Consider the following 11573-nt stretch of genomic DNA (forward strand, 5'->3'; position numbering starts at 1 on the left):
AGGGTGCTTTGTATGTTTGAGAATGCAGGGTGGAGAGCTCTGACACCATGACCAGTAGGCAACAGCTCACATTGGTAATTCGTTAATGTAATAATGTTATTGTGCTGTGGTTTATTTTACTTGTATTTAAACACAGGATCAGTTCTGATGAGAARCACTGAATGTTTGTTTGTACAAACACTTCAGAAAACATAAAAGTGGCATAAATGCCTCTAGAACTTCTTAAACTCAGCTTGAGCTTTGAGACTTCTTCTGTGATAAAGGCATAGCTGCGTGTTCAAAGGACACCTTTGGTCTTAATCACAAGCTCTTCARTGGGATTTTTGTACATGCATTTGTTCAAGAACTTGTTAGTTAAACTAGTCTCAGCCTCCACATTTTCAACTCTGAAAACAGACACTGATGAATTAAGTTAGCAGATTCTCTGAGAATCTCAGGTTTGCTGGATTCCATGTGTTTATTCAACTAGTATTTTCCGAATGAAGCTTGAAGACATAGCAACTTCAGGCAAAAGCCTAGCTGCCTTTTCTTAATCAGTGTTTCCAAAGACCAGTGGGCSGACTTAGAGGCTTTAGAGAACAAAAGGTTTTGTAAATGATAGAGTATCAACAAAAGAGCTCCTTAGAGGTGATTTGTAACCCTTAGCTTGGAGTTGACAACACTCATGTGAAGGGTGATTGCAGATTATGACATCTTTGGGTTAATAGCCCCTGATGTCACCACCATTTTGTTTAACCCTTAGGATTTTAGATAGCCCCTATGCTTTTTTCTCTTTGAAGACCTTTCACAGTGGTAAGAGCAGCTAAAAATAACTTGGACCACACTTGCACTGCAGATCTTCCCTCACCTTGGAACAAGTGATGCCCACTTCTGGGGTTTTATCCAAGCCAGCTATTAACCATCTTCTGCAGACTGGTCCTTATGAAGCCTCAATCCATGCAAAAATGTATGTGCTCATGTGCTTCAGACTTTGGTTTTCAAATAACTGTGCTGTTTATTGGGTTGTATTACTTGCCGTTGTGCTTTCTAAAACAAAGCTCCTCAGAGCTGACCACATATGAAGTGCCAGGAAATGTAAATAATATCTCATTTTGCATCAGCTTTTGCACTTAGGGATTATCGCGGAACATGATGGTTTGGAATAATATGATGGAATATGGTTTGGGTTGGAGGGATTCAAACATCATCCAGTCCCAACCCCTCTGAAATAAGAAGGTACATCTTCAACTAAATCAGGTTTCTGGAAGCCCCATTCAACCTTGATTGTTTTCAGAGATGGGATATCTACCATCTCTCTGGGCAATTTGTGTCACTGTTTCACCATTTACGTGTGCCTAAGTTTTGTGTGAGCTGWGTGTAAGCCTAATAGCCCAGGATAATGCCTTCAGCACTTTCTGTCTAGCTCTTTGCTGCAGTATGTGTTCAGACTAGGCGCTTGCCGAAGTTAGGGAATCAATCAGGAGAGAAGTTTGTTTCCTTATCCCTACCATTTCTTCTCCRCATTAAACATAATTAAAGCAAATACTTGTACAATCATGCCTTACCTGCCATGCCACCTCTGTTGGTGTCAAAAGRTTTAAAAGATATTTTGATGAAGGGTACAAAGATTGTTCTTTGTTTTTGTAGTGTGGTCAGTGTGGTGAAGAAGCTGCTCTGGGAGGACCCATATATGAAGTCATATTCTCTGCAGTCAGGAGGGTCACATGGAAACAGATCATTATCCTAAGCTTTGATGAAAGTCTGCAGTGCTTGTGCAAGAAGATCCCTCAGTGACTATCACTGCTCTGATGGGTAAATCACAGGTAACAATCACAGGCAGTACAACAAGCTGATTTGGAGGTGGTTATGTGCAATCTCAGCCTGCTCAGTCTTGCCTCCTGGGCAGAAAACTACCCTCTGCACTGGTGGGGATGGCAGCACAGCTCAGATCATCAGCAAGGCCCAGTTTGAGTGAGGCTGACTCTGTGTGCACTCTTGTCCTGCAGACTGTCAGGGTTCTCATATTTAGAGCCAATCTGAACTGGCATATTGTACCTGGAACTGAATTTTTTTAATTGTTTTTTTTCCAGTCAACAGCTCTTCCTCTTTGTTTCCCTGTCCCCAGCTGCATGGATCAGGCAGGTAGTTGATGGCAGCACAGTGACTGTCAGCTATCCAACAAGCAATTGAAGACTTTGGTGGCCACACTGCCTCTGGCCCACACAATTACAATGTTTTGCCCGTTCTAGTTATTATAGCTGCTCTCTTGACTCCTGCCATGTGCCCACTATGCTYAAGTCCTCCAGACTTCTCTGTGCAGTCTTCCTTGCATCACTTCCAACGCCATGGAAGTGTGAGGCTAGGGAGCTGTAAATGCTCATTGTCCTTTACCTTTCCTAAAGCTTCTGATAATTATAATATTCATAGAAAAGAGATTACACGCTCTTTCTTGCTAGAAAGCACTTCCTGCACTTTGGATGGTACCACAATTTGGCATGTTGTTACTCATTCTGWATAGTACCTGGAGTCTTTCACAAACATCCACGTGCTCTCAAGTCTTGACAGAAGGCAAGTGTGCTATCTACCACCAGAACTGTCTATTTGTTGTTTCCTGTCCTGTTACAGGAAATTTAATTTAAAACTTGGAATACAAAGGCGTGATATTTGTGCAAAAATCCATTTTCTTATACTCTYGTCCACAGGGCAAATGAGAGTGTAGGCGATGCTCAGTCACCTTATCAGAAACCAGTTGTCTCTCCACGTGTATTGGCRGAAAAGTGAGCCTTTATCGGAAAACTGGAACTCTTGTTGAAAAGAACAATTTGAGCTTTAAGTGTGGATTTCTTCTATTTAGGGCCACATCAAATAATTATTTCTGGAATGCTGTAGAAGTCTAATGGGACCCTGCACTCTATAAGGATCCACAACCTTATTTCATTGTCCTCACAACACTGTCCTTTCTCTGTGAGGTCCTGCCTAGCCATTATGGGCTCAAWATAAAGGCACAGAGGCTCCTGTTCCATAGGGTCTCGGTCTCTTTCCCACTCAGCTGCAGGACAGAAGAATGAAGTGCTCTGCTCCCACTGGTTCAGGACTGCAGCCCTGATGTTCCTGCTGTGTGTGAAGTGTTGCTGGGGCTCTCCTTCCTCACCTGCAGCAGCTGACCTCTATGCAACTCACTGTGATGTGTGCAAATAAGCTTGTCTCTTTATTTATAAGTCACTCTGATGTCCATGTTGCATGTCAGCTTCTAAAACATTCTGAGTCCAACAGCRGTTCTGAGCAGTGCCAGTGACCAGGCACCAGACTTGGCAGCTCTCTGCTTGTTAATCCACCCAGATCCAGGCATGCATTGGCGAGGGAAGAGGATAACCAGAATATCACAACTATATCTGGATTGCAAAGGTGAGCTTTCAGTCTGTGACAAAGCCTGCCTTACCAAACAAGACAGGGATCTCAGAGGATGCTGAGAGCCTCATCCCTGCTGTCTCCTTCTGTTCTTTACATGTGCTGTTCTTGTTCCCATCTGCCAAGGAAGCACTTGGGGAGGGCTGCCAGCTGCCTGCTCAGGTRGTACCAAACAGCTGCAGTCATTAACTCCTCCTGTAACTGAACATGCCACCAACCTAAGAGATGGATGGGCAGACCTGCCTTAGGAGAGGCCTTGCTCTTGTTCATGTGGCATGAAACAGTTTTAAAATGAAAACTTTAACTCCTGAACCCAGGACTAGATTAAGAATAAGAAATTGTGTCAATGTCAAAACCTTTCCTGCTTAGTTAATCCAGCTCATCCTTGCTTTTCCCAACATGTATTTAAAGGCTTTATTCCCTTGTCATATGGTGTCTTACATAAAGGAGGCCTTGTTTAATAGTGCTAAAGCAAAGGTCAAACAAGCAGGTATTTTATATTTGTAGTCCCTCAAAGACCTAACAATTGTACTCCATATAAGACCAGTGGAACCACAGACAATATGCTGACAAAGAAGTCAGCAACAGTGAAACCATTATCAAGAGCTTGGGGAGGGATAAATTTGTAAAGTCCCCAATGTGGCTAAGATGCACAATAATGAGACTGAATGCATTAGAAGCTGGTGCAAAACATACCCTGCTTGTGTTACTGTGCTGCCTCTTCTCCGCTCTTAACCATGGCTTTATTGGTGGTTGCACCTTGTCTTTCAGGTTGTAGAAGCCCTCGCAACAGATGGAAGTTTCCTTCAGCATGTACCTGTGTATTCTGCCTGGTGATGCTGCTGCCCAAAGCAAACAATGAAAGATGAAACAAAAGTGGCSTGAGAATGGAGGTGGTACAGTCCTTGACCTGCAGTCCTTAGGAAGGAGCGGAACATCCTGGGAGCTGGAAACACTAAGGTAAGTGCTGTGCAAGGCACAGTGGAAGTTCATGCTATGTACCGGGTGTTTTCCCTGTGTGGGATATGGCAAAACCACTACTGTTGACATGTACAAGCTGAACTTTGCACAGAAAAGTGCAAGTGGTCTGCAAAATGGGGAGTGTAAGTCTGGGACAGTGCAAAAATCACCAAAGGATTTTAATTCCTACATGTCAAATTCTTTCYTTTCTCACACTATTGCATTGTAAAATACAGAGACAATTGTGGATACCCAATCCCTACAGAGGTCAAGGATGGCTGGATAAGGCTTTGAGCAACCTGGTCTAGTGAAAGATGTCCCYCCCCATGACAGAGGGGTTGAAATAAGATGATCTCCTTCCAACCCAAACCATTMTGTGATTCTATGAAATGTCTCATCCAGGCCAATGTGCGCCTGTATGAAGAGGCAGTAGTTACGCAAACGACTTGTGTGCAGGTGCAGTGGCATTTACATGAGGCCAACCCCAGCCCCCAAAGTCTATGAGCTTTGTAGGGTGCTGCCACTGCACATAAATAAAGACATGGCACTTAGCTGAAATGCCATGCTGAGTGAAGTGACCAGAGGGTGCAGTGAGATATGCTGTATTCAGGGGATTTTGACTGTGCCAGAGCCATCTTCAACTACACGAATTTGAGTAGATTACCAAGAGCTCATCCATCGAGTCTCCAGCAGCAGCCAGATGCTTAAGTCTATGGTGGAAAAAGCACGACAGCTAATCGCAGTCAGAGTAAGGGCATTTGTGCCTGCTTCTGGTAACAGTGTTGGAATCACACTGCCCATTTGCCGCGGGACGAGCTGGACTGGATGGGGCTGGTACCGAGTGGGCGGGACGACCCCCCCCGCCCTGCCCGACGTTCTGGTCACGTCCCCCTCCTTACCCAGGACAAGGTGTGGGAGGCTCCGGTCATCCAGTCGGGCTGGGCGACTCCTGGTCCCGCCTCCCACCCCGGTCTGATGCTGGGGAGGAGCGCATTCCCGGGACTATATCCACCGGTGAATGGTGGGGGAGCGGTTCGTTTCAGGTCGCTCCCGGGAATGATGGATATGGAGGCGAACGTTGACCCGTCGGAGCTACATCCGCTAGGGGAGTATGACTTCGAGAAGAACTTCAATCAGCTGGCAGCCAGGGAATGGATAGAGGAGAATTGGTGAGAGGAGAGGAGAGGGAGAGGGAGAGGAGAGGGAGAGGAGGTTGCTGACCCGGTGCATGCTGGGCCCTGGGTAGGCTTGTCGGGTTCTGCTGCTTTTAGCAGAACAGGTATGAGTTTCTTCAGTCCCGAGGAGGAGAAGCCGGGGGGTCTCTGGCTGCATACCTGAGGGTGTGGAGGAAGGGCTACAGCAGTGCATGCAGCAGAGCAAACAGTCGTCCAGGTGGTGCTACAGCTTGTAGGGAGAAGGTGAGGTGGCAAGGGGGCAAAGAGCGGCCAGGATGGCCACTGCGGCCCTTGCACTGGCAAATAGGGCACTCAGAGCTGCCATGCTGCACTAAAGCCTTGGAAAGGTGTGGGATRTATCACAAGGCACTTGAGGCTCTAGCTTGCATGAAGCTGGCCYTTTTAGACCTCCTATACAGGCATCCTCTGCCTGTAGAGTCTTGTATGTAAAGGGATAAAATGCATTGATATGTTTGCTTTGGATCCTGCTCACAGGCTGGCAGAACCTGCCTCATCCCATCAAGGTCTTTTGGAAAGCTCCATGATGTAACAGTTTGTTTTCTGCAATTGCTATCTTTGCTCACTGTCAGGGCAGGATTCTTGTAGCCAAACACTCCCTTAACAGGAGAAYGGGACATCTTTTGTGTCTTGGTGAGAATATTTTGCTAGGGCTACAGAAGTCTGCCTAAAAATAGGTCACTTTGGGTTTTTTCCTGACTGTTCCCTCTTCTCTACTTGCAGGCAAAAGACTTTTCTTTTTTCTTCTATTTATTTGATTGTGATCTTTGGAATCCAGCATTTCATGAAGGGACAGAGACCCTTCAACCTGCGTTTACCCCTGACTCTGTGGTCCTTCAGCCTAACCTTGTTCAGGTAAGAGCTTTTGCTAAATCTGGAAACAGCTGTAGACCTTCCCTCAGAACCCGACTGATGGAAAGTTCTCGATATCCACTGYATCACTAGGGAAATAATGTTTTCCTGTTGAAGGCCCTTTCCAAATAGGGGAAGTGACTTGCCTATACAAGTCATTTATTTCTCACCAGAAATACTCGAGCAAGTCAAGTGAGTTGCAAAAGGATGGCTGGAGAGAGTGCTTGAAAATCATTATGGGTAGATTTGAATGTGAAGCCTGCAAGAGCAGAGATGTTCCCTCATTCAAAGGATGCCTGCCAATTGCAAGTTTGATTTGGGGTCTATTACTCTTTAAAATTTAGAATTTCCCCCCACCCATACACACATTTCTCTAATCCCATGGYGTAGGAGGTGGGGGAAATTCTGCTCCACTCACAGAAGCACAAAGGATCAATGTAGATGTTTTCAAGCTGTCCAGAGTTATAGTACAGGTTCCCTGCAGTGGCCATGGGAATGTTTCAGCCCATGCTCTGTATTTAAATGAGCAGATGCCAATTGTCAAAAACTCCTCTCACCTCCACAACTTTTTCTGTCTGGTGGGACAGAGGAAAACTAGACTACTGCCTTTGTAACTCCAGTTGGCTTTGATCAGGTCCAAGGGACATTGGTTTTCCTTTGTCAGGGCAGCTATGGCAGTGGTCTGTAAAGTCATAAGTTTTGGGAGAGGGGAGGTCAGGGGATGACTGTCCATGCTCTGTTCAGAGACAAGCTTGTGCAAATGGAACATACAGGTTGATAACAAAATAAAGAGGGGTATTTCTTCTTAYAAGCTGTGGGAGTTGCCTGCCACAGAAGGTTGTAAATGCTCCCTTGGCATGTCCTGTGGGGCCATATCAAGAGTTGGGACATCAGGACACTTGTCCCCCATTTCTTACCAGGCAGGGCAGCTTTTGCTCAAATGCCTCATCAAGCAGTGATAGCAGAGGGTGTAATGAGGGAGCACTATTTGATGCTGCTCTATCTTGCAGAGATAGGTTTYAAACCCTGGCTAAAACATGTTAGGAGGTCTAAGAAGGCAATAGTTTGTTTAAATGTCTCTGAGACTGCCCTGAGCATCAAGATGGAGTTAACTGAATATCCTTGTGTGCAGAGCTGTCAGAGGCTATGGTGAGGCCCTGGGCACAGTGTTCAGCTCCCCTCTGGTTTTCTTGCAGTTTTGTTGCAGCCTGTCGRGTCTGGAAGCTTATGGCCTTCCTTCTCCTTACCAAGGGATTTAAGCAATCTGTGTGTAGTCAATCTTTCTACGTCCACCCTATTTCCAAGCTTTGGATGTATTTATTTACACTGAGCAAGCTCGTTGAACTGGGTGAGTCKGAAACTTCTCCTTATCCTGTGTGTTCATAACTCCTTTGCGTTTACGTGCAGATGTTCTTTCACAGGTCTCTGTCCAAATGTTGCTTGAAGAAGGTTGCTTACCCTTGCATGTGTCACTCATTTTCTTGCTCCTGCTCACCCCAATTGATATGCTTTGCTGTCCATGAGGTTGCAGCCTGATGTTACTGTTCTAGTTTGATCCCCAGGCCAGTGCCTGGACTAGGCAATTCTGCACTGGAATGGCTGTGGTGAGGGGGCAGCAGAGAGGTGGGGAGGGTTGGGTTTTTGCACCCCATTTCCAGCCAAAGAAGTAAAGAAGAGCCGGTCTGAAGTGCTGTGCAGGTAGGTCTGGGTAAGCAAGCCTGGGGCAAAGGGCTCTTGTACTACAAACATATCAGTAGGTAGGGTGCCTAAATGGTCTTTTTTGATTTCAATGATGATTKATTCAGATGATTTCAATGGAGCCTTGGTTATGGTGGGATCAAGCCACATAATTGCTTCATCATTGAAGCTTGCTGGGGCTGTCTTACATGAAAACTTGTGCAACTGCTGTGCTTTCACCGGACTAATGACAGACCTCTCCCCCAAACCCAGGTGACACTCTGTTCATTGTTCTGCGGAAAAAGAAGCTCACCTTCATCCACTGGTACCACCACATATATACGATGATTTTAGCCTGGTGTGGCTATAAGGACATGGCAGTTGGTATGGGCTGGAATGCAGCCGTGAACCTCAGCGTCCATACTATAATGTACTGCTACTACACTCTGACAGCTCTGGGCTTCCGGGTACCCAACTCCTTCGCCATGACAATCACCACTTCACAGATCGTGCAGATAATGGGATTTATAATAATGAACGTCTTTATCTGCTTCTGGAAGGATGATAAGCTCTGCCCATTCAAATGGCCAATGTTTTTAATTTCCTGTGGCTTGTATACCACTTTACTGGCCCTCTTTGTCAACTTCTTCATGAAAACTTATCTGGGTAACACCCGGAAATCAAAGGGGAATTAAAACCAGGGATGGAGGAAGAAATTGGGATGAAAGTGGGGAGAGAGGGAAAGGGGAAATTTTTTCTTCCGTCTGGAGGCCAAGTGCCTGATGGGATGGGTGTGATGGGGCTTAGGAGGAGATCACTGTGGATAACAGCCTTCAGAGTAACTTGCACATTGGCCTTTGGTGTGTCTGCCTTGCAGTGAGTGACATGCCAGAGTGAAGTGCAGGTTGTGGCAGGCTGGTAACAGGAGAAAGGGGAAGAGGTTTGGAGGCTGGAGACCTCAGGCTTGTGGTTCTGCTTTTCCTTCTTTGCATCATTTGTGTTTGCTTTGTGGCTCACTTCCTTCCTGGGAACTGATAGGATCCTGCATGCACCAAGACTTTCCTTGGAAAAAAAGGTAGGGAAACTCCTCCCAAAGCAGCACTTCCCTGTCCATGGTCCCCAGTTTTGTGGGAGGGAGAAGAGCCCAGATCTGCTGCTACTCTGCAGGGCACCCCAAAGAGATGACTGCTGGGAACAGCACTGAAATGGAAAATTCCTGCTGTATTTTAAGGTTATGTAGGGAGGGGCTCTGCCTGGGCTCTCCCTTCTCCTCTGTGATGCAAGGAACTGAAACCCATGAATTTTAATAGCTGTTAGCTGTGGTGTGCCTCTTGTACAATTAAACCATCTATTTAACTTGACTGCCTGCTCTCTCAGACCCTAAAAGCTGAGTAGGATCCAGCTCTGCCCTGCAGAGCATGTCAGGCATTGCCAATGGCCTCAGCCCATGGCCAGTCTCATGGACTGGGGACAGAAGGGTCCCAGAGTCAACTACTCTCAGGGTGCATCTGCCACTGGGTGATGTGTTCAGGTGACTAATAAATGCTGTAATGGATGGATGGATGGATTGATTGACTGATGGATTTCTTTGATGCCTTTTTAATACTTGACCTTTGTACAGAACTGTGAGAGAAGTGCTGATTACTGTGTCTTGATAGGGTGTCTTTCTGAGGGTTAGTGAGGTGTGTGGCAGGCTGTGTTTCTTTGTGCTTACCCTTTCTGCAGTCATCAGCTGGTCCTGCTGCCTGAGCCCCTTTGCTCACCACCAGGGAAGTAGAAGTGAGAGAGAGATGATAAAAAATCCTTACCCCAGCTGCCCTACACTCTCCCTCGGGAATGCACACCATCAGCCAGCCCAGCATCAGCCCCTTAGCTCTGCTGCTCTCTCTGTCGAAAAGAGATAGCAATAAATTTCCCAGACCTAGCCAGGGGAAGACTTCTGTATCACTGCTGCTGTTTGGCAAGTTGTTTGGAATGCTGAGCTGTGGGTGTGAGGAAAATGGTGGTACCTTCTGGGGCCTGGGGAGCTAGTACAAACATTCTCCKTTCCCAGGTCAGTGCTATTTCCCTAAAGCTCCCTAGAAATATCTACTCCTGGTAGTGTGTGAAGGAAAGTCCTTCTTATGTGTGCTGGTGAGCTGAACTACTCAGCAGGCCTGCTTTGCAGGGAATGTATCTTGAGGCTTTGTTTATTTTTGTTAAGTTTCTTTTTGATTTGAGGGCACAGAGAGCAATCGATTACCTCTCGTGTAGGAATCATTGCTGAGGGGAAGCCGTGTCCCCGCTGAAGGCTTCTTCGAGGACCCTTGCACAGCTGGAGCARCTTGGCTTAAGGGGCGGATGAAGGGCTGTGCGGAGGGTGCGRGACGCAGGGCAGCAGCGCTGCCGCTCTTGCACGGCCGGACAGAGGACGYGCTGCACACCGGGGGATTCTGCGGGGCCCGGAGTAGACGGAGCTCAAGGCTGCAAGAGCCGGTGAAGCCGGGCTGGGAGTGGGCGGGAGCGAGGGGCGAGGATTTTCCCTGAGGCTTTATCCGTCCCGCGGGAGAGGGGAGGTTTTCACCTGAGGATTTTTCTGTCCCGCGGGAGAGGGGAGGTTCCTCCCTGAGCCTTCATCCATCCCGCGGGAGGGTAGCGGCTTTTCCCGGCGCCTCCATCGCCCCGGCGGGCGGGAGCGCAGCAGCCCCTGCAGCCCCTGCRGCCCGCCGCTAGGTGGCGCCGCCGCCCGCGCTGAGGGCGCTTCCGCCGGGTCGGGCCGGASCCGCGCTCCCGGCGCCAGCGGGCCCTGAACGGCGACTGGGGCCGAAACTAGAGCCACTTGTCACGGCTGTGGGGCTACCTGAGCCCGGCTTCAGTGTATGCCGCAGGGGCTCGGAGGGTCGCACCCACCCCGCGCCGCGGGGCTCTGTTGGCAGCACGCACGGAGCAAGAGGAGTCGGAACATCCTCCGCTGTGTGAGCGGGACACGAAACGGGCGGTGCTGAGCTGCTCGGCGGCTGAGAGGGAGCACTGACGGCAGCTGCTGAGGGCACCCAACTGCTCGGTGCGCTCTGTCTTCGCCTTCAGACGCAGCTGCGGGGGAGTGAAGAGCACAAGCCGTGCTGGCGATGGGGTCTAAAGTCTGGCCTCGAGTAAGAAAAGTGCAAGGATGAGAGTATTTAAATAAACAGGATTTTTTTCAGGCTCTCTCAGTGTGATGAACCTCACACAAAGCAATCCCAGAATTRGTCATCGTTATCTATGAGAATTCCTGAGGAAATTCCCTCTCTTCAGAATAGGGACTGTGGGCAAAAGCGAGGAACTGGTCACAGGTAAATCCCCTCCTCCAAAAAAAAATCCCCAATAAACCAACAAAAATCACAACACATCAAAATAAGCTGGAACAAATAATCTTSCTACAAGTAAGCCATGAAGATGAACAGGTACTATCTCCATGGACATATCAAGAACAGAATCTGGTCAAAATTACCCTTTCCTCTATGACAAGGTAAGGGCATGGTGAGG

General features: G+C 47.7%; 1 protein-coding gene and 1 long non-coding RNA gene across 2 annotated transcripts; both read left to right on the forward strand.

Moving 5' to 3' along the window:
* The first annotated feature begins 664 nt into the window (after window positions 1-664).
* Window positions 665-4342, forward strand: LOC130578785 (uncharacterized). The gene is made up of 3 exons (XR_008965918.1): window positions 665-1802; window positions 2682-3384; window positions 4159-4342. It is a non-coding gene; the product is annotated as an uncharacterized LOC130578785 (long non-coding RNA).
* A 957-nt stretch (window positions 4343-5299) lies between these two features.
* Window positions 5300-9626, forward strand: LOC130578789 (elongation of very long chain fatty acids protein 6-like). The gene is made up of 4 exons (XM_057375138.1): window positions 5300-5516; window positions 6264-6395; window positions 7589-7740; window positions 8343-9626. The coding sequence occupies exons 1-4, from the start codon at window positions 5323-5325 to the stop codon at window positions 8762-8764; spliced, it is 900 nt and encodes a 299-aa protein (XP_057231121.1). The 5' UTR covers window positions 5300-5322; the 3' UTR covers window positions 8765-9626.
* The last annotated feature ends 1947 nt before the right edge of the window (window positions 9627-11573 follow it).

The sequence above is a fragment of the Malurus melanocephalus genome, unplaced genomic scaffold (assembly GCF_030028575.1).
Source record: "Malurus melanocephalus ecotype Western Australia unplaced genomic scaffold, MMel_1.1 scaffold_240, whole genome shotgun sequence".
NCBI lineage: Eukaryota > Metazoa > Chordata > Aves > Passeriformes > Maluridae > Malurus > Malurus melanocephalus.